General features: G+C 41.0%; 1 protein-coding gene across 2 annotated transcripts in view; it reads left to right on the forward strand.

Moving 5' to 3' along the window:
• FAM171B (family with sequence similarity 171 member B) overlaps nucleotides 1–15152 on the forward strand; it is a 59841-nt gene extending 44689 nt beyond the window's left edge. For both annotated transcript variants that reach the window (XM_038585062.1, XM_038585063.1), the window contains exons 4-8: nucleotides 68–226; nucleotides 3073–3243; nucleotides 6898–7014; nucleotides 12643–12766; nucleotides 13011–15152. In XM_038585062.1, coding sequence (XP_038440990.1) covers nucleotides 68–226; nucleotides 3073–3243; nucleotides 6898–7014; nucleotides 12643–12766; nucleotides 13011–14355 — 1916 coding nt within the window. In that variant the 3' untranslated portion in view covers nucleotides 14356–15152. The remainder of the gene's footprint in view (nucleotides 1–67; nucleotides 227–3072; nucleotides 3244–6897; nucleotides 7015–12642; nucleotides 12767–13010) is intronic.
• Nucleotides 15153–23374: the final 8222 nt, after the last annotated feature.

The following is a 23374-nucleotide window of genomic DNA, read 5'->3' on the forward strand; positions in this document are numbered from 1 at the left end:
CCTAAAGCAATGATGCTCTGCTTAATACGCATTTGTCTGTTTGTTAATGAAGTTTCCTTTTTTCCAGATGCCAAATCTCAACCAAGTGTTCAGTTTTCAAAAGCCTTAATTAAACTACCCAACAACCACCACATTAACAACGTAACAGGCTATCTCACAGTCCTACAACAGTTTTTGAAAGTGGACAATTTCCTGTATACAACTGGAATTACCCTCAATAAATCAGGTATTATCTCATTTTTTACCTGCTCTGTATTCACAAGGAAGATTACGTAGTAGGGCTGCTTATTAAGATGTTTGGAGGCGATTCCCTTTTACCCAATGAAAGAAAAGTTGTACCAGAATACGCTGCATACCTTCTATCGGGTGAATGGAAAGTTTAATGTGCAGGATGTTTCTTTCCAAAGGAGGTAAAGGAGGTATAGACGATAGTGATACGTTGTATAACTTTGCAAGTTAAATGATGTATTTAAAAAATGAAAATCTGATTGAAAGAAGCGTATACGTGTTTTGATAATCCGACCTTCTATTCAGTCTTACCCGGTCAATTATTATTATTTTTTTTAAAGATTTATTTATTTATTCATGATAGACACATAGAGAGAGAGGCGGAGACACAGGCAGAGGGAGAAGCAGGCTCCATGCAAGGAGCCCGATGTGGGACTCGATCCCGCGACTCCAGGATCGCGCCCTGGGCTGAAGGCAGGCGCCAAACCGCTGAGCCACCGAGGGATCCCCCCGGGTCAATTATTAATGAATAATTGTCGGACATAAAAAAGTTTATAGGTCAAGCAATTTGAAGTTTTTCTATTTGTATTTGATATTTGAAGTTTTTCTGACGTATTTGATATTTCCTGAGAGTAAAATGATACATAGGTATTTTAGAGCAGTTGACCCTTGAACGATGTAGGGTTGCCTCCCCACCCCGTTAAAAAATGGTGTTAAATTTTGATTCTCCAAAAACTTAACTGCTAAGAGCCTGTGGACCAGCAGCCTTAGCAGTGACAGTCGATTAGCACTTATAGGTGTCCTGCGTGCTACGTACTGTATTCTTACAATATTGTAAATATTGTAGCACAAAGAGTGCACGTCTGTTCCCTGGGACAGCCTTTGCTGGCTTCCTTCTTGCTCGCTGTGCTCCCCCACCCCCTCAGCACTGGGGACTTACCCCCAAGCTGTCATCTCAGGGTCAGCTTCTTGAGGAAGCCCATGGAAGATCCCTGCCGGAGTTCTCCAGGTGCGAGTTACAGGATGCTCCAAATAAAACCGTGTGCGAGAGGGGGACCCGCAGACCGTGTGGCCGAGGAGGCTTACGTTGCCCCGGAGGCTTCATGGGGACGAGACTCTCGCTTCAGTGAAAAGGGGACCTTAGATACCCTCCCTTCCAGCGTTCCACCTGCTTTTTTTTAATTTATTTTTTTAATTTTTTTTATTTTTCCACCTGCTTTTATTCGGGGACGTTTCTGTTATCCCGAGCGTTCCGCTGACATTGTAAAAGTTCTGGAGCAGTGCTGTCGGATGGGAGTGTTCCTGTGCTCTGTCCATCAGGTCATATGGACACCTATGACATATGGTGTCATATGGCAGCTCCTGCCGCACGTGCCCGTTGGGCTCCGGGAGTGGGACTAGTGCACCCAGGAGCAAAAACACTCCTTTCCTCGGAGTTTAAGGCGGCACATGGTGCAGGTGGTCCTGTCCTGGATGGCTTAGGCCTGGAGTTCCGGGAGCATGAATGTGGTGGTTAAAGCGGCCTCCTTCTCATGGTCTTGTCGTCTTTTCCCCTTGTACCCTCCTCCTCTCCTTCCTCGTTGAGTTGGCCTCATCCCAAGTGGTGTTGGCGTGGTGCTCTTATCAGCTTCGGCTGCGTGGACCCCGTGAAGACACTGACGGCGTGGAGCTGGGGGTCGGGGTGGAGTCCAAGCAGTCACCCCAGAAAGCCATGGGCAGCCCGGCTCAGCGGTTGAGCGTGGCCTTCAGCCCAGGGCGTGACCCCGGGGTCCCAGGATCGAGTCCCCACGTCGGGCTCCCTGCATGGAGCCTGCTTCTCCCTCTGCCTGCGTCTCTGCCTCTCTCTCTCTCTCTGTGTCTCTCATGAATAAATAAGTAAAATCTTAAAAAAAAAAGGCATGTTATAAATCATATGTATAATCATACTTTAAATAAGACCTTAGGCAAACAGTATGACCAGGTCTATTAATCCCACTTTCCTCAATTTCCAAGCTCTGAAATCTAAGTGATGCTGTAAACACATAGGAGTCCAAGTTTCATTCATTCTTTTGGTGATGCTGTTAATCAGACGTGTATCACAGCTTATTACCTTTACACCAGCTGACGATATCGCTGATTTTGTTTCATTTTTTGTCAGGCCTATGAAAACTTGCATTTTGAGTGAGAATGTGTTTTACACAAGGTAACTCAGAGGAGTAGGGCCCGGTCTGGGGTTCTAGGACTTGAAGCAGATGCTCTCGGAGGCAGGAGAGATGGGGTTTTAGGCTCCTGTCTGCCTTGAGGACGCGATACAGTAGAACCTTCCTGTGGGTAGGACACTAGTGAGATGTGCTTTTGTTCTCGTCTTGTTGTTGTTTTTTTAATATTTATTTATCTATCTATCTACCTATCTATTATTTATTTATTTATTTATTTATTTATTTATTTATGATAGAGAGATAGAGGGAGAAGCAGGCTCCATGCAGGGAGCCCGACGCGGGACCCGATCCCGGGACCACAGGATCACGCCCTGGGCCTAAGGCAGGCGCCAAACCGCTGAGCCACCCAGGGGTCCCCTGTTTTGTTGGTTTTTAAAACGTTGAATTAGATTCCAGTGACCTTAAATCACATGACTCTGAAAGAATTAGGTCTCTAGGCTTATATTGATTTGTCGGGTTGTATAACCTATACTTAGGATATGTTGTAAAATTCTTTAATGAGGATCCAGTATCTATGTGATACTGAAATGGGCAACCCTAGGTGACTAAAGGAATTGGATATCTTAGGCCCGTATTGCTTTGTTATTAATATGTAACTACAGCCTCTGTTGTACATACGGTTTTAATAAACCGTCTTCCTTTTTAGGTTTTGAAAGCCTTGAATTGACTCCTCTTGCTGCAGTATGTGTGAAAATATATTCCGGAGGAAAAGAATTAAAGGTGGATGGCTCTATTCAAGTGTCCCTCCCGCTTCTACATACAAATGGCGTAAGTGCAGGGGATCACGTACCTGCCTGGACGTTTGATATGGACATAGGTATGTAAGCTACGTGAAAACGTGTTGAATATTTCCCTTTTGAATGTTTGATCTAAGAAATATGTTTCTGTATTACTGTTAATTTTTTTTCAGCTTTATTGAGGTATAATTGGCAACCTTTAATGTTTATCACAGCCTTAAAATTTAAGGGGTCTTATTTAAAATATGTTAAAATGTGTCATTTATATTTAAATGTTTTATCTTCAGTAGAGCATTAAATCAGTAATGTTGCAATTTTAAGCACTTTAAAATGACTAAAGTTGGCCCGCTTTGATTAATGTAACTGTGGGGAAAATGATATTAATTATATTACATTTAAAAAATAGCATTATTTACTCACATTCCCTTCCTTTTTTTTTTTTTTAAAGCTCTATGCTGGACATGGGGCTTAAACTCACAATCCCGAGATCAAGAGTTAAGTGCTCTATTCACTAAGCCAGACAGCCCCCCCCCTCCCTCCATGCCTTTTTAAACATCCCTCAAGATCTTTTTTTTTCTTAATAAATTTATTTTTTATTGGTGTTCAATTTGCCAACGTACAGAGTAACACCCAGTGCTCATAATCCCTCAGGATCTTGATCGGCAACATGAACTTGTATCTACAAGGTTGGTTAAGGCAATCCGAGAAACGTATGTTAATTTCATGAAAATAAATAACATCATGTTATTAAGATACAGAGTGGTTATTTAAAAAAACAAAACAAAATCCAAAACAAAAAACCCAGATACCATTATTGACCCCTGAGTTGTTTAGCCTCCTAAGTAGACGTACTTTTTTCCTCCTCTGCTTCTCTTGATATTGTTCTTGTGTCTCTATATAAATAAGATGCGAGTCTTTAAGTTACTTGTAACCCCCTCCAAAAAGGGATATGCTCCATAAATGTTTTGGGTGAGTCAAGATACAGAGCCCAGACAGTTTCACAGGACTTGATTCCTCTCATCTGTTTCCTCCGTGTTAATACCTTTCTGGGATAGGATTTGCCTTCAGAGTGGCAAGAAGGGTGGAAGTGCTCAGGCTTTTATACCCACCGGGGTTAAAGCCCAGTGGAAAGCAAGATCCTTTCCTAGTAGCGATTGCACAAACTCTTGGATTAACTGCAGTTTTAGAATGGAGTTTTCATGCCCATCTCAGAACCAGCCATTGTGTTCTGCAAACAGAATGTACAGATTCATTAAAAAAAAAAAAAGAAAAGAAAAAAGGTACAGATTGGTTTTTAGGCTTAAGGTTGTGTGTTGGAGCCCCACACTAATGGGGATTGAAAATAGGGAGCCCATCAACCTTTAAAGGAGATTTGGAATGAGATTTCACTGTAATTAGAAGGGTAGTCAGAAAAAAACAAAAAAACCCAAAACCAAAAAAAAAAAAAAATCCAAATAAATGTTCGCTATAAAAAGTGAATAATAATATACACACGTTTTTAAGAGAGAGTGGAAACTATATGAGTAAAAAAGATAGTTGTAGGGGAAAAAGTCTCCTCTCCGTGCAATTCTGCACTCAGTACTTCACTGCCGGTCACCAAATGCAGGGCGTGTTTTTCTCACACCGAGCAGTTCTCCAAGAGCTGGATGCCCTAAAATTCTATTCCATTTACATACTATCCACCTGGGATTAGCATCAGATCCCACACGTTAAGGACTCAGTCCCACAAGATTGTCGCCTACCCCCACCTCTGAGGCCAATTGCAAGTCCAGTTTGTCATCCATGCTTCTGACCAACTGGCTAGAAATTGGAGGTCCCCATGACCGTCTCCTGAACTTTGATATCTGCTAGACCAGCTCACAGGAAAACAATTTACTTACTAGATTATCAGTTTATTATTAAAGGATATAAAAGGATATCCTCTCCTCTGGGTGCATCACCCTCCCATCACTTCCACGTGTTGACTAACTGCTTTCTGAACCCTGTAGTTCAGGGATTTTTATATATATTATATATATAAAATATATAATATTTTATATATTCATTATATAGACATGATCCATTGTCATTGACCATTGGTGATTGAACTTAATCTTCAACCCATCTCCCTCCTCTCTCCGAGTGTGTAGGGTGGAGCTGAAAGTGAAAGTTCCAACCCTCTAATCACACAGGGTTTCCCTGGCAACCAGCACCCCCCTCCCTCCCAGGGGACTTTCCAAAAATCACCTGGTTAATATAGACTCAGATGTGGTTGAAAGTGGCTTGTTAGGAACCACAAGAAGCACCCTTTCCATCTTTTATCACAAGGAAACTCCAATGATTTTAGAAGCTCTGTGCCAGGACTAGGGTCTACGACCACATACAGTATATTACAATCATTAGATTAAAAGCTCTAAGTCCCAGATTCTAGTCCATTTACCAGCAGTGTGATTCTGAACAAATCATTTATTTGGGCCTGAGTTTCCTAATTTGCTGAATAAAGGAGTTGTTTTAAAACACTTCAAAGAATATCTGTTTTGAGTTCTGATTTATGATTGTTCATCCTGACAAAGGCCTTTGTCTCTAATGTACCTTCCAGTAACAAGTTTTTTGAATTCATCTATCAGGTATAGGTAATGCTGAATTTTAATGTGACTGTTTAAAAACCAATAAGTTGATCCATTTCCATCAAGTTTGTCTTCCTTATTAAAAACACTGTTGTACATGTTGTAGATTTACTGTGCATTGATAAACCAGTGTACAAATATACACTGAACTTCTAAAAAGCTTTGTCATGCTGAACTTTATGAAAGATCTGGGTTTTACTGAATTCTTTTCTCTATGGATGGCATTTTATTAGATCAGATAGCATATAATTTATTTTTTTTGATTTTTGTTTTTTTTTTTAGGTAGGCTCCACCCTGGGCCAATGCAGGGCTTGATCTCACAACCCTGAGATCAAGACCTGAGCTGAGACCAAGAGTTGGACACTTAACCGACCCAGACACCCAAGCACCCCAGATCAGATCGCATCTTTAAAAATATTCTTAAGAATCTGGTTCTAAAAGAGCCATGCCCACAGTAATAGACCGGAAGAGTATTTAATAAAAAATTAATGAGACTGTAAAGCAAACATTATGCGTTTAATCAGAATTCCAGGACAGGTGACAAATAACCACTTACTCATAAATTTGGATTTCACTATACACATCCTTACGACTTATCCCAATATGCCCAATTTAAACATTATTTGGAGCATCATGATTTTCCCAAATATGTGTCCTTTCTTAGTTTATTTATAATGATTTTATTTCCTTTAGTCATAACAAGCATTCAAACCATTCTATTGTAGGTATTATAATATGCACTATATGTATATTTTGAAGATTTTGCTTATTTATTTAGAGAGAGAGAACACGTGTGAACATGGGGGAGAGGTAGGAGAGGGAGAGAGAGAGAAGCTCAAGCACACTTCACGCCGAGCGCAGAGCCTGACGTGGGGATCTATCTTACAACCCTGAGCCAAAGCCAAGAGTCGGATGCTCAACCGACTGAGCCGCACAGGCGCCCCAATATGCACTGTATTATGATATAATATATAATGTATATTATCCCATGATAATGTATTTCCAGAGTTTTCATGATTTTTGGAAGAGTCCCACAAAGTATTCTATACATAACGTCAGCAAACTCCTATCTGTCAGCGCTAAAGCTATATAATCTAACTGATTGGTATTTTTTACTTGCCATTTTAGGTGCTTGGGTGAATCATGGCCGGGGAACAGTCAAGGCATATAATAATCACTTAATTTGGACGTACGATGCACCACATTTGGGTTATTGGATAGCAGCTCCACTTCCAGGAACTAGAGGTACTGTAAAGATGAAACAAAAGTAATTTGAAAAAAAAAATCCACATAGTCAAACTGGAATTGATATCACCAGGTCTTGATTTTAATTCTAAACATTGCCGCTTACCAACCGGATAATGCTAGGAAAAGCTTCTAGTCTCTTGATCTCAGCTTTAGGAAAAGATTAAGCTCAGTGAACTCTAAGGTCCTTTATACCTATGATGTCTGATGAATCTGTAAAGTATAGATTTTTGTTCAAGTCGAATGTCTTAACTTTCCAAGGATTCAACCCACATCAGTTAGAGCCTTGGGTTGCGAGCAACAGGAACAGATCTTGGATAATTACATGAAATATATTAGGATATAGAGAGTTCATAGGATCCCAAGGAAGGCTGAAGAACTAGATTCTAAAAGGCAGGGGTCCTAGGGAACCAAGGCAGCAGGCCTCCTTGACTGTCTTTGCAAGATTGCTGCTGTGCACGTGGCTGACTACGTTTTGCGGTCTTTTCCTCACACTGTTCCCTTGTTTTAGGGATGAAGAATTAGGTTGGCCTAGACTTGGGTCTTGAGCTCTCCCCTGGGGTAGGGGCTGTTGAAAAATTGTGTCCCCATACTGTTTTTAAGATAGGACATGTGATACCCCAAGTGAAGGTTGGCCTGACATCAGAACTGAAGGTGGGCGAAGACTAAGACTTGTCCGCTGGCAATGATCTGTTCGTATTCTAGGACAAATGAATATTTTATTTTTCCTGGATTTAACACGCTGTCAGATTATCTATAGGATTTGTCATAAGGAAATCACACTTGCATCTTGAGTTGTATAAAGCTCTCAAACTCCCAAAATACTCGGACGTCGCATGCCGTAAGGTCTTCTAACCTGTGCTGGTGTGGACTGGTGACGGCACGGGCCTGCTACCGCTTGACGGGCCTTTTGGGCGCTCGAAGGCATCATCTGAGTTGCTTCTTGGCTTTCCCTGTTGCCGGCTTTGCTAAACCCACTTTGCAGCCTTCGGCATCTTCTTGCTCTTTTATCTCATTTTCCTTTTCTCCTTTAACCTGTGAGTTGGTTTATTTATCAAAACAAAACAAAGCAAAACCTTCACTTTAGTGAAGCGTTGGGGGAGTGAGGGTTGAATGTGTGTGTTGTTCCTACATCTTTTTTTTTTTTTTTAAGATGTTTTATTTATTTATTCATGAGAATACAGAGAGAGAGAGAGAGAGAGAGAGAGGCAGAGACACAGGCAGAGGGAGAAGCAGGCCCCATGCAGGGAGCCTGACATGGGACTTGATCCCGGGTCTCCAGGATCACACCCCAGGCTGAAGGCGGCGCTAAACCACTGAGCCCCCCGGGCCGCCCAGTTCCTACATCTTTCATCACGTGTCAAGAAATTTCCTTTGGTTTATTGAGGGTCTTGGCTCCTGTCTGAGAGGCAGCTGCACCCTGGCTGTTTTGTGCTGGTTGGGGACAGCCCCCTGCACCCCCTGACCCAGGATGTGGGTGACGTTTTACATACGTTCGTTCCTCTGCAGCGTTCTAGCCTCTAACTGTATGGCTGCCTGTTAATAATTTGAAGGGTCTCAGTTCTTTCTGAAAATGTCTTTTTTAATAGTTTCTTTTCTTTTCCATTTTATATTGGCAACCTCTGAATTTTAAACCATGCCAGGTAATGAGATGTTTTCTTATTTCAGTGAAACCAAAATTTAGTATTCTGATAGAAGAAACATGAGCCCTTAACCATTATGATCAAGGATCATAACAGGGACGTTGTCCCGGTTTTTGTTTGAACTTCGTGCTTATGAGATTATTTATTCAGAAACCAGAGGGTGGTTACTTTTGTTCTTCATGATGCAAAATATCCTGCAGTCGTGCCAGCTGTCTGTCCTTATTTCATTCTAGATTTGCAACTGTAATGAAATATTGATGAATAAGAGCAATTAATATTTAATACTTCAACTAAATCCAAGTGATTTCACTTCTAATAAAATAACCTAAGGAACATTTGCATTTCATATATATATATATAATTTATATATATACATACATAAATTACATTAAAGTTAAATTACATATAATTACATTATTACATATTACATATATTGTAAATGTATTACATATAATAGTATTACATATACTATTGCATATACATATACTGTAATAGTATTACATATAATTACATTTTATCAAATTACATGTAATTGCATTATATATATATAAATTACATTAAAGTTCTTATATATATAAATATACCTGAAACCAATTTATAAAAGATGACTATGAATTACAAAAGCTAAATAATTTTCTAAAGCAGGTGGAAGTTTTGTGTTAGCTTATACGTCAGAAGAGCTTTTGTGTGAATCAGAGTACTAAACTGCAAGTGTGGGATTCCCATTTAATGTGAATTAAGTAGCTTCTGGTGATGCTTTTGAAAAATCCACCTGCAAGTGCATCACGGTCAGATGAACATTATACTAGAAATATAGGTAGCTTTATTGTAGCTCTGGCTTTGCCAGTAAATATCTGGCTGAGCTTGAAAACAGGTACTTACCCATCTTAATATTAGTTTTCTTATTTCTAAATTGAGGAGTTGCGTATGATGATCTCTAATATCCCCCGCCCCCCCCCCGATTTTAGATTATGAGTAAAATCACATTTTGTAAAATAAAAATTGGTCCTCTGATGGACTAGTGTCTGTTGTGCTAGAGCTACTTAAAATTCGGTTGATAATATACTAAATCTGTTTTTTAAGTTAATCTTGAACAGAATTCCTTGGAAAATAAGTAGAAGAAATTAAAATCAAGTAGTTTTTCATAGATTGCTATAGTAGACTTTAATAAACAGGTACTTACGACTGTTTTTAAATACACATTTAAATACACATTTTCAAATATATTTCACTTAAATATATTTAAGTGAAAATATAATTCTCTGCCTTTCTCTTTTTAGGCACGCACGCGCATGCACACACACACGGAGATGCGTACTTTTTGCTATTGTCATACATATAAAATTTGGGGGGAAACCCAACAGTATCAGCATCACATTTCCATTGGAATCCTGTGCAGTGAAAAGCTGTTAGCGTCACTCTGTCGGGGAAACATATGTTCATGTGCCCTTAGGAGAAGTTGAGTTTCACCCACTTATTCTCAAACTTCACTCCGTTGCAGCTCTGGATCCTGAGTAAGGATCTGCAGATAGAACTGTTCCCCTTTTTCTTTTCTCTTTGAAGGAATGCCCTGTTGCTCAGCGCGGCCCCCGGTTGTCCATCAGACACGATGAGCCCTTTGTTACCACTTCCCGGCTGTGTAGGAAAGTGTGGCCTGTTCTTGCATGACCTCCCAGTTTCATTCAGCAGCAGTGGTGTTCCTACAGCGGACACCTTCCGGCTGCTTCTCATGTGCTGAGCACCTGTGCTACCTTTTCAGTCCTTGCAACAACCCCCGTAGGTGAGACCTGACAGGAACCGAGACACCAATTTGCCCAAGAAAAAAAAAAAAAAAAAGAAAGTTACAGAGAAATAAGTGGTGATGTTGGGGTTCGGGTGCTTCTCTAGAGGAAGGGCTTGCTCTACACTCACGTGAAGTCCCAGGGACGTTTCCTAAAGGCTCCTCAAGGCGCTGAAGGGTCACGTGGGGATGGGGGCGGGGGGGTCTGAAGGCTAAGGTAGCAGCACGTACCTTCTTCCCCTCTGTTGGTAGTATTTTCCTCCTTCCTCCCCACCACATCAGGCTTTATACATGAAGTCTCCTGCATGGAGGGGGGGGCGCTTTCTGTTCCTCCCCAGAGGGGGATGAAGGTGGGAGAAAGGTATATATTTAAAGAAAATTAAACTTTACTATTAAGTTTCTCTTAAAAAAGAAGAGTGAGCCTAGGATTCTGGCTCCAGAGTTTGTTGCATAACCAAACACTGCTTCTCCCAAACCCGTACAACTCCCATTAGTACTTTACTTTTATCAAATTGGATGATGCAAAAGCTAAAGGATCTGAAGACCTTGTGATCCTCAGTCTTTCCTGGTGTCCCTGGTGAAGCTGAAAGCCTCATTCTGGACATTTCTCATGGCAGAGGTTGCTAGAAATCCAGTTGTCTCCTCGTTCTCGTCACCTTATCATCCTGAGCACGTCCTAGGCTCGGGCTGAGAACCATCGGTAGCCTTGTGGTACACGGGGGCCGTCTTGGTGACGCCAAAACTGGCTGCCTCCTCATTAGTTGCCTTTATTTACGTGCAGAATCTTTAATAGCCTGCAGCTGATCGCCCCAGTGCACTAACCTGCCTTTACTGCAGTTCGGCAGACGACGGCCGCAGTGTGTATCCGAATTCTCACACGGGAAGGTAGACGGTCCTTTGTGCCTCGGCGTGGCGTCTTCTCCATCTGCAGGCCAGGCTGAAGGAAGAGCAAACCCCGAATCCTTCAAGTCCCCCACATTTGGATTCTTTCTTTCTTACCTACTTACCTTGGCAAATTGTTTTGAATGTATCTTTAAAACATCTCTTTAGGGGCTCCCGGGTGGCTCGGTTGGTTAAGTCTCTGCTTTCAGCTCCGGGCATGATCTTGGGGTCCTGGGATTGAGCCCCAGGTCAGGCTTTTTGCTCAGCGGGGAGTCTGCTTCTCCCTCTCCCTTTGTGCTCTCTCTCTCTCTGTCTGTCTCTTTCTCAAATAAAATCTTTAAAAATAACTTATTTTTAAATTGCATATAGCTGGGAGGACTGGGTGGCCCAGCGGTTTAGCACCTGCCTTCGGCCCAGGGCGTGATCCTGGAGACCCGGGATTGAGTCCCACGTTGGGTTCCCTGCAGGGAACCTGCTTCTCCCTCTGCCTGTGTCTCTGCCTCTCTCTCTCTGTCTCTCTCAATCTCTCTCTCTCTGTGTCTCTCATGAATAAATACATAAAATCTTTAAAAAAAATAATAAATTGCATATAGCTAATGAGTCGACCCTCCCTACTAACATTCTATTCTAAAACCTCTTTGCACAGAAATATTTTCTCCTACTTTATTCTGCCAGATATTTTGCTACCGTACAACTTGGGTCAGTTTTGCTGCCTCCTGAAGCAAATTTCCCTCACTGTCTGGCCTGGAAGCCAATATCAAGACTGTTGGGCTTGGCCTGGTTTTGTGCATCATTTGTTCTCCTTCCAGAACGTATAGGCTGAAGGAAGGGCAGCACTTTGGGATACACTGTCCATAATTAGAGGATCTCAGCAAGATGGCAGGGCCGTGTCATGCAGCCTTGGTTAAGGTGCTCACATTTCATTGAGCACAAGTCAACTGATGAAGCCCAAAACGTAGGGAACAGACGTTCCACCCACAGGGAAGCCCGCCATTGGGATGGGAACCACCAAACACAACTGTGTACACATACGCCTTTCCCAGAATAGGACCTGGTTGAAAATTTGATCTAAAATAATGTATTTTGGGATCCCTGGGTGGCGCAGCGGTTTGGCGCCTGCCTTTGGCCCAGGGCGCGATCCTGGAGACCCGGGATCGAATCCCACATCGGGCTCCCAGTGCATGGAGCCTGCTTCTCCCTCTGCCTGTGTCTCTGCCTCTCTCTCTCTCTCTCTCTCTCTCTGTGACTATCATAAATAAATTTAAAAAATTAAAAAAAATAAAATAATGTATTTTCTCCATTTGTTTATATTGAAATATTTAGGTTCAGGTATAAATGGAGACTCAAGGGACATAACTGCCTACCACACGGTGTTTCTCACAGCCATATTAGGAGGAACAATCGTCATTGTCATTGGATTCTTTGCTGTACTTCTTTGTTATTGCAGGTAAGAAAAATACTACTATGTATAAACACAGAAAACTATCCAATTACAGCCTCATGTCTGTGTGTTCTGGGAATCACAAAGTATGAAAGTCAGTACTTGGATCTTTTCAAGATGTAGATTGAAATAAAAGAGGATAGACTCAACAGTGGCATTGCCTATATACACGCGTATCTTGAGATTCTTAAAAAAATGAGTCTTCTAGACCGTAAGTTTTAAACACTTTTTGCCACCTCTTCTACTCCAGGGATAAGTGTGGTACTCCACAGAAAAGAGAAAGAAATATCACTAAACTCGAAGTACTCAAGAGAGACCAGACAACTTCAACAACACACATAAATCACATCAGTTCGGTCAAAGTCGCGTTAAAAGCCGAGGACAAGTCACAGTTATTTAATGCCAAAAACTCCTCCTATAGCCCTCAGAAAAAGGAACCATTGAAGGCAGAAGCGGAAGAAAGAGTTTCCATGGTAAAGACTCGGGACAATTTTAAGATCTACAATGAGGATGTTTCATTTCTATCCGCCAATCCAAACAGTTACTCGAGGAGCCCAGCACAGTCTTTGGAGCCCAGCGTAGGGTCCAAACAGCCGAGACATATTAACAGCAATCTGGCTTCATCTCTAGGTGAGGCTCAGGAGGAAAAGCGGTATCTCACAGGTAAGGAAGAGGGATACGGACATTCCCACATCCCCGAACAGCTTATGCATATCTACAGCCAACCCATTGCCATCCTTCAAACGTCGGACCTTTTCGCCACTCCTGAGCAGTTACCTACGGCCAAGTCAGCCACTTTGCCACGAAAGGGACAGCTGGTCTATGGCCAGTTGATGGAACCGGTCAGTAGGGAGAGTTTCACACAGACATTACCCAAAATGCCGGTGCATTCTCATGCACAGCCCCCGGACGCCAGGGAAGAAAAGATCCCACTGGAAGGCCAGCAGAGCTTGCCATCCCAGACTTCCGATTGGAGCCGGTATTCCAGCAGCTTACTCGAATCTGTTTCTGTTCCCGGAACGCTGAACGAGGCTGTTGTGATGACTCCCTTCTCATCAGAGCTGCAGGGGATCTCGGAGCAGACCCTCCTGGAGCTGTCCAGGGGAAAGCCGTCCCCGCATCCCAGAGCGTGGTTTGTGTCTCTCGATGGAAAACCGGTCGCACAAGTGAGACATTCCTTTATAGACCTGAAAAAGGGCAAGAGAGCCCAGAGCAACGACACGAGTTTGGACTCTGGGGTGGACATGAATGAGCACCACTCAAGCAGAAAGCTCGAGAGGGAGAAGACTTTCATCAAGAGCATGCATCAGCCTAAGATCCTTTACTTAGAAGATTTAGACCTGAGCAGTAGTGAGAGTGGGACTACCGTGTGTTCCCCCGAGGACCCAGCGTTAAGGCACATCCTCGATGCAGGGAGTGGAGCCATCCTGGAACACCCCGGGGAGGAGTCTCCGGGAAGGAGAGGCACCGTCGAAGACCTTGAGGCCAGTATCTCCCCCACCAGAAGAAGGGGCAGACCAGCACTAGCCAAAAGAGACAGCAAGACTAATATCTGGAAGAGGCGGGAGGAACGCCCCCTGATTCCCATAAATTAGCCAGTCGCGAGGGTGGCCGTGTCCCTGCCGCCTCGCTTGGTCTCGCTTCCTGCACGTTGCTGGGTGAGCCTCCGAGGACGTGGAGGCCGAGCCGTCCCGTGGGCCCTGGACACGTCTCAAGGGGAGTAAATAGCAAACTGGCAGTTCACTGATGACAGACGAAGATACCAAGGGATGCTTTTTCTGGCCTGTTCGTTTATTTTTGCGGGGTGAATTGGAAGGATCCAGGAGTTCAAAATGTAAAATAGTTTCAAGACGTTAGTTCTCTGAAGATGTTGCTCACGTAGCCAACGTAGCCCTCTCTTAAGAATAACCGTGAAGTGTGTACTCCCAAGGTGGCCTCTGCCTCGATGCTGCCCCCGCGGACCCTTCGGGACCGCAGCTGCGCTCCGGGCAGCGTCACCGTGAAACGCTGCCCCGTGTGCTCCTCTGCCTGCAGGTGGAAGTAACCACACGTGTTTTGAATTGATGTTGCCCTAGAATGTAAAGGCCAACCACGATTCCCTGCTTTGTGTGAACAGCATGTGTGTCACCCCCCAAACGAATCTTAACTCCTGCAAGATGGGCAAGAAGCAACTCGGTTGTCAGAGAGGGAAACACCAGCTCTTTGGTTGTTTGGGATATGACTTCACAGGATAAATGATAAGGGGTTAACTTGTTACTTATAAGTCATCCTGAATTTTCTATTTTTCCCTGCTTCTATAGTGAAATGAGCTTAGCCGTCAAGGAAAACTTTTATCGATCTGAAAAAAAAAAAAAAAAAAAAACAACAATCAAACACCGTATCTTGAATTTAACAGTCACTGGTACATGTAGGCTAAAATCAGCTTTAAGATATTTTTTTCTATTCCTCCCCCCCACCCCCAGTTCACCTGTTTAAAGACTTTTAAACTTCATTTAAAAAATTAATACTTTTGTGTTCATTAAGACCTTTCAGTTTATTAACAAAACACGTGAAACTAAAGGAAATAAACATTTATTATTTTTTTTAATGTCGACAAGCAGGAAAAGAAATTCTATTTCCCTGAGACTCAGAAACACCTTCAGAATATTAGGTATGTATCCAGATGTTTTTCTCTTGACGTTCTTAAAAGATGTTTTAGAAAATGTTTCAATTTAATGGAGAAGTAAGGGACGCCCAGGTGGCTCAGCGGTTGAGCATCTGCCTTCGGCCCAGGGCGTGATCCTGGAGACCCGGGATCGAGTCCCGCGTCGGGCTCCCGGTGCATGGAGCCTGCTTCTCCCTCTGCCTGTGTCTCTGCCTCTCTCTCTCTCTCTCTCTCTCTACCCCCCTGCATCTCTCATGAATAAATAAATAAAATCTTAAAAAAAAAAGTCTTTTTAAAATCACTTTTAGCATTTGCAAATTTCTTCCTAGTTTTAGAAGTAATATATTCATGTCCTTTTCACCATAGCAAAGGATTCAGAATGAACACACTCAACAGCTGTTTTTAATTATAATTGTCTTCAACTCTGAGTCATCATTCATACGTCCTAAAAATAAAGCTCTTTGTTAATTAAAATCAACTCATCCCATTTTCCTTAAAATGTCCATGAAGGCAAATATCTGAAGCAGCTTCCCCTTTCCTTTGGGGGGAAAAGTAAAACTAAATGACTTTCTTTCTCATCTTCTTCTATTCAACATGGGAACCCGTGTTCGTTCAACATAGACAACCAAGGCGCATCAACAAGTTGAGAGAATCAACGTCGGTCCTATTAGCATTAGTCAAACTACACCTGGATAGTCCATGAAAGACAACAGCTTTTTTTTTCCCCCCAGGATAGTAGACTTCAGCCAGTTTTTTCCTAGAATTACTTCAGTTTTTCCTATAACACCAAACCTGTCAGATCATACTCCTTTCTGTATTAACCCAAAGAACCTAAAAACCTAGGTAAAAGTTTGCCATATTTTACCCAATCCATAGAAGAGAGAAATATTTGGGGTAATACCTAGGTTTAGTTTTTTGAGGAGGAGGTTTCTTATTTGTCTACAGAAAGAGGCATTAAAAGTGGCATACACGACGATGACTTGGAAAAGGTTACGGAGTTAGTGCTCTGCTGAAGTGCCTTTGATACAGACTTGCTTTATCGGAGGATATGATAGCATCTTTCTTTAATGTGCGTTTTCTTTCTGTTGGCCAAATTAAGCGGATGTGCAGTTTTTGTTCATTAAAAAATACAGACCTCGCGTTTCATGTTGGAACAATGAATTTTGCATGCAGGTAACGCTTGTGGGTTTTTTTTTTTTTTTTTGGATCCAGTTTATATTGATGAATTATGGTGGAATGAAGCTAGAAACTATAGAGTAAAATGTTGTACTTCGATATATTAAGTTTATATTTTCCCCACCTTTAAATAAAACTGTTCCACCTTTTAGCTCGGTAATGGAATACACACGATAGAAGGGTATACCGTTCAACTATGCCACGTACTCATTCTCCTATAAAGGAAACGAGAAGATGTATCCCCAGGGTCTTTGCTAGAAATTTTTTTGGTTTCAGGAGAAAATCTTACTTTCTTTTATACGCTGCACATTCTGTTCTCAATGGGGAAGTATCGGCAATTTACCTTTTTTAATGATCAAAAATGTGTAACTTCTCGTTTGTGAGTAGTTCACAAATTTCCTGTTAAAAAGCTGAAGCCATCTACTTTTTCTTAACCCAAGTAATAATAAGCCGACGGTGTTCACAACTTTCTTAAATTTTTAAATGGAAAACCAACAGTTTTTTGCAAATGTAACTCTTGGGAATTTTGATCACAAATTGTTAACATTTGTGGATCCTTTGTATATACTTTGGATATATCTTAAAAGCAAAATTATCCCTCAATTAACTGATGGATTCGTTTACTAAAGCACAGCTATATGTATTTTTGAATACATATTATGATCTTGAGACTTTATAAAATCAATTTTTATGGCATTTATGCAGTTGTATAGGGTTTACGCCCTTTTATAATATGCAGTATACCACGAAGGTCACAAATGTTGAGGAATAAAAGCACTTCTTTGCTTTGGCAATCATTTTCAGATCACTTTCTGTGTTTGGATCCTCTGATATCAATACATACAGAGTTTTAGGAATCCGTGGGTCAAATACTGTCCCTCAAAACTTCCCACAAAGGTGAAGCTCAAAGTTCGTATTCACTTGTAGGGAATGAGTCCTGCGTTCACCCATGTATTGGCACCGTAAAGAATTTGACCATGCTGATTTCCATCTCAGACCCTAAGTTGACGTATTGCCCTCTTGTTTTTAAGTATTTCTATCTTTTGTATTTCAACAGAGGAATCTCACATTTCACTGTATTTATTGCCATTATTACTATATTTACTGCTGAAAACTGTAACAATCTGAAGATTTGTAAAATGTTAAACATAGTTCATTAAAGATAATAAATCTAAAAATGTCCTTGATGCTTTTTTTTTTTTTTTTTTTACTTATTTTAGAGGGGAGGGAGGGGCATAGAGAGAGGGAGAGACAATCCCAAGCAGACCCCATGCTGAACCTGGAGCCTAATTCTGATCTTGATTCCATGACCCTGAGAACACAACTCAAGTGGAAACCAAGAGTCGGACATTAAACCAACTCCACCACCCAGGCATCCCCTTAATATATTCTTTAATTTTGGGTAAACTACAAAAAATTCCTGCCTAAACTGTCATTTAATCTAATAAATAATCAATGATTACTTTTTCCATTATTACACTCCCGGTGGCAAAATGAATATTATTTGCATACCCTTTGTTTATATAATAAACTTGATTTCTCTCTGTATTTCATATTCTCCAAAGTTCACGTTTTTACTGTTAAAGCTGAGTATAGACAAATTATTTTTCCATTCAATGAAAAGACTTGTTAAGATAATGTGATAGAATGTAAAATAAAATTGTGGTACTCAAAATACCTGAGTGAGAAAATGATACAATATCCTCTCCCCACCTCCACTTAAAGTATTTGGACTTTAAACCTAACACAATATAATCACACAAAGGCTGTTCACACTTAGAGTGCTAGATCTCCTTCAAGAGCCCTTCTGCTCACCTAATTGAACCATACTCAAGTTCAGGCAATTTGTATTTTGGGCTTTTAGAATACCTCTTATTAATTTAGTTTAATTTTATTTATTTTTTAAGTAAGCTCCATGCCCAAGGTGGAGCCCAGACGCAGGTCTTGAACTCACAGCCCTGAGATCAAGACCTGTGCTGAGATCAAGAGTCAGACACAGCCAGTAGAACCACCCACATGCCCATATATTTTTTTTATTTTCAAGTAATCTCTATACCCAATGTGCACTTGAACCTAAAACCCTGAGATCAAGAGTTGCATGCTCTACTGACTGAGCCAGCCAAGCGCCCCTAGGATACTTTTTGGAGCCATTAGCTTGGCTGCTGTGTTTTCAGACATTTTGTATAATTTACATAAATTAATATGGTAGTAGAAATATCTGTGGTTAGTTCTAATGGGAATTGGGCCCTGAATCCGCTTACAGATACAGTGCAGATTATGACCCCAGCACTGTTGTTTGAGATAGACACTCCCATTTGGATCCCTATAGAATGGAAGCCAGGCTGTGTGGCTACTTCTGTTCCAGGGCCTGGTCTCCCACTCGGATAGCCCAGAGTCTTGACAGAGATAATGTAGTTTCTGGACTCATCCAAGCTCACATGGAACTGATTATAATAGAAAATAGGTTTCATAAATCACGATCAGAAACATGGTTGCCAAACAATGATGTTCATGAACCAGTCATCACATTCTCATCTCAGAAGGGAAATTAATAGGGGAAGACTAATAGGAAAGAACTATAGGAAAGATAGTCGGATGGAGCTAGATTTTAAAATGAATTTATCAGAAGCGATTTACTTATCAGCTAATTAAAGACCTTTCCCTAAACTACATGCTGTTGATATAGCACTAGTTAAAACTATACCACAGTGTTGCTTTATCAAGGATTCTCAAAATCACTTTGGCCTTTTTATAGGTAGATTTCTCTAGTACAGTTTCCAGGGAGATAGATTAATTCTATCAGTAAGCTCTCTCTGAATCAACAGTGGGGTTAAATTCTTTTGAGAACTTTTCTATTGTCTTAAATTTGGATTTGTTTGCTCCATCAAAATACATTATTTCCTTGACTTTCTTCTTTTTTTCCTTTATTTTGGGTCTGTGGACTTCTGTCCAACTGGGTTTTTTTTTTTTTTTAATAAAAACATTTTCAGAGTTTGATTAGAAAAAAGTCATCTAGAAATAAATACATTGATTATAATCAATTTAAAATGTGAAATACCAAAAGTTGCAAATGATGGAAAAAAATTTCACTAAAATATATATGGCCAATTTCTTAGGCAGAGAATGGTGATAATTTTCTTTTTAAATTAGATAAACTTAGAGATCACATTTTAAAGTTACCTGGGTTTGTCAAAACTGCAATAACACTTCTTTCCACTTTGTTAGCTATAGTAGATAAATACCTATCTGCTTCTGTTGGGGAAGTTTACAAGTTGAGAAGTATATGATACTTTTTTCCCTTCAGTGACCTTTCCTGATTGAATTTTACATTTCCTAGTTTTCAAACCTATACTCACTTGTAACTAACATATCACAGTCCTGTAGGGACACCCAATTTCCTACATGATTTAGCCTTTTTTTCTGTACTTCAGATTGACTAGAAGTTTCATAATTCATATGTTGACTGATTCTAATCCTTAGAGACCTTATTAAAACACTAGACTAACTGTACACAGTCTGATTCAAAACAAACCAGATAATTACATTCCCAGGAGTCTCTGGGCTTATTCCACTTGAAAAGCTTAAAAACCTTTCTTACGTACAATGTTGAAAAGCGTAATTGTGGCTGCTAAACAACATGGAATAAATAGCTAGGAATAATTTTTATTTTACATAGTTATATATTTTAGTCTAGAAAAATAAGTTTTTGTTTTACATGGAAAGCATTTTTAAAAAGTATATTTATTCAGCTTAAATTTACCCCAATATCCAGATATTTTTGTCCATTAGATACAGAAATGCTTAATTATTAACATGGACTTTAATAGATAATTTATTGTTACTAATTGTTTTCATTTAGGTTTATTACTGATTATTGGGATGAGTGGGGGAGATCAGTCCTTTTCTTTTAGCTATTCTGAATTTTAAGGATCAGTGGGGCATCTAGATTTCTCATGTACCTCCCTTACATGGCTGATGGAAAACTTAAGGTGGTATAGAGGAAAAACACAGGCTAGGCAAATATTATTGTTTTTTGACACTAAATTTGATGAATTTAAATGATAAGGGGTTGCTTTTATGTTTCAACCTTGTTAACCAAATGTATCTCTATTTAAGAACTCATGATCAGCACTGCAAACTAACTGGCATTTGAAGGCTGCCTTTGATAACTGAATTATTACAGCCATTATTGTTGTGCTTTTTCATTAGGATCACCAGGTTTTGGATAAAAAAGAGGACCAGTAAAATTAGGGAGGAAGGGATCCAAGATGGTGGTGTAGGATGACCCTGAACTTACCTCTTCTCAGGAACACAACAAACTTAACAGCTTGTAAGGAAAATTATAGTATACCTTTCCTCTGAAAAGGAGGAACTAGAGAATTAGATGAACAATGTATTTACAACAATTCAATATATTCACAACAAAAGACAAGAGATGCACTAAGAAGAATAAAAGAGGCAAAGACATGACCTTGCTCTGGACCCCACTGCTGACGTAGCTACCCCACAACTGGGAAGGATCCCCAAAATGTGTAGTTCTCTTTTGAGGAGTGAAGGGACTATTTCCCACACTAGGCAACCCAACTCGCTGAGCTGGTATTGGAAGGATGAGACCCCAAAATGTCTGGTATTGAAAATCCAGGCAGGGAACCCCAGGTGGCTCAGCGGTTTAGCGCCACCTTCAGCCCAGGGCATGACCCTGGGGCCCTGGGATCGAGTCCCACGTCAGGCTCCCTGCATGGAGCCTGCTTCTCCCTCTGCCTGTGACTTCACCTCTCTCTCTCTCTCTCCTCTCTGTGTATTCTCATGAATAAATAAATAAAATCTTAAAAAAAAAAAGAAAATCCAGGCAATAAAAATCAGGAGAATCATAGGGTACAGAAATCCCACCCTTATAAGGCTTGTACATGAATTCATTTTCCCTGAGATCCAGCCACAAAAGCAACAGATTGAAAAGTATCTAAGCCGTAAGCAAGGGAGACCCACTTACTAATTTTAAAACAGCTGCTGGAGAGGCAGGAATCTTCAGGGACTTTCAGGGACAGAAGTTCTGGAAGATACCGTTTTTATAATCTTGTTCTAACCTGCTGGTGACAGAGCCAAAGGGCATAATTTTTGGCGCTCTCCTCCCTCTAACCTGCTAGCACCAGAGCATGGTCGGCCTACCCTGTGCCCTAAGTGAGCTGGATGAGCATCCTGAGCCCCACCATGCAACACATGGGGATGCCCATGCAATGGCTGGCTCTAGTGACCAAGGGAGATTGTACTTCTGGCCCACATGGGACAGCTTCGGCACAAGACCACTCTTTAAAGGCTAAGAGAGGGTAGCCATTTTGCCGGATAGTATAGACAGAGAAACAGGCAAAATGGGGAGACAGAGGAATATGCTCCAAACCAAAGTACATGACACACCCCCAGAAAAAGATCTTAATGAATTGGAAATAAGCAACCTGTGTGATAAAGGATTCAAAGTAATGGTCATAAAAATGCTCACTGATCTTGGGAGAAGAACTGGATGGACACAGAAAGAACTTCAACAAAGAGATAGAAAATATAAGAAAATACCAAACAGAAGTCATGACCGGACTGAAAAATACAGTAGAACAGATGAAATAGAAGCACAAACCAACAAACTGGCAGGCAAAGCAATGGAAAACATCCAGACAGAACAGCGAACTGAAAAAAAAAAAAAGAAAGAAAAGAAGTGACGATGCATTAAAGACCCTCTGCGACAACATCAAGGGGAAATAACATTCACATTATAGATGTCCCAAAAGGGAGAGAGAAAAAGGGCCAGCAAAATTATGTGAAGAAATAATGCCTGGAAACTCTCCTGATCTGGGGAAGGAGACAGACATCTAGGTCCAGGAAGCCCAGAGAGTTCCAAACAAGATGGACCCAAAGAGAAACATGATGAAACACGATATAGTTAAAATGGTAAAAGTAAAGGATAGAGGAAATCTTAAAAGCAGTAAGAGGTAAGCAACATATGGCTAAGAGAATTTTCATAAGGGTGTCAGTGTATGTCTCAGCAGAAAATTCATAGGCCAGAAGGGAGAGACGACATATTCAGAGTGCTGACAGGGAACAACTGCCAGCGGAGAAGTCTCTACCCAGGCAAGGCTACCATTCAGAATTGAAGGAGAGATTAAGAGTTTTCCAGACGAGCAAAAGCCAAAGGAGCTCCTCACCACTAAACAAGCTTTGCAAGAAATGTTAAAGCTAAGCTAAAAAGAAAAGGCGCTAATTAATAATAAAATATATTAAGTTTTATTAAGGTAAATAAACAAAGGTAGTAGATCAACCACTTATAAAGCCAGTATGAAGGGTAAGAGACAAATTAGTAAAGTTTAAAAAGTATGATAGTTAAAGAATACATGAGACACATAAAATTAAAAGATAGGAAAAAAAAATAAAAGGTAGAAGATGTGGGTTCCCCTCCAAGATGGAAGTGGGCTTCCATCTTGGAAGGTAAATTAACTCACCTCCTCCATGGACACACCAAACCTACACTTACTTAGAGAACAATCCTCCTGAAGGAGAACTGAGGGCTGACTGGACTGCTTCTGAACAACAAAAGCTAGAGAGACCGCACAGAGATAGAGGACGGCAAGAGAGACAAAGACACAGCAAGGAAGGGAACCATGTCCCAGAACCGCCCCCCCCCAAAGATAAGGAAGCTGCTGGAACTCTTTCCAGGTTGGAGGGGTTGGAGACACCACAGTTTACATTTCTTCTCCTTGATGACATGGACAGGAGCAGGGGCCGGGGGCCCTGGCTGGCCTACTGCCTCA

The sequence above is a fragment of the Canis lupus genome, chromosome 36 (assembly GCF_011100685.1).
Source record: "Canis lupus familiaris isolate Mischka breed German Shepherd chromosome 36, alternate assembly UU_Cfam_GSD_1.0, whole genome shotgun sequence".
Lineage (NCBI taxonomy): Eukaryota > Metazoa > Chordata > Mammalia > Carnivora > Canidae > Canis > Canis lupus.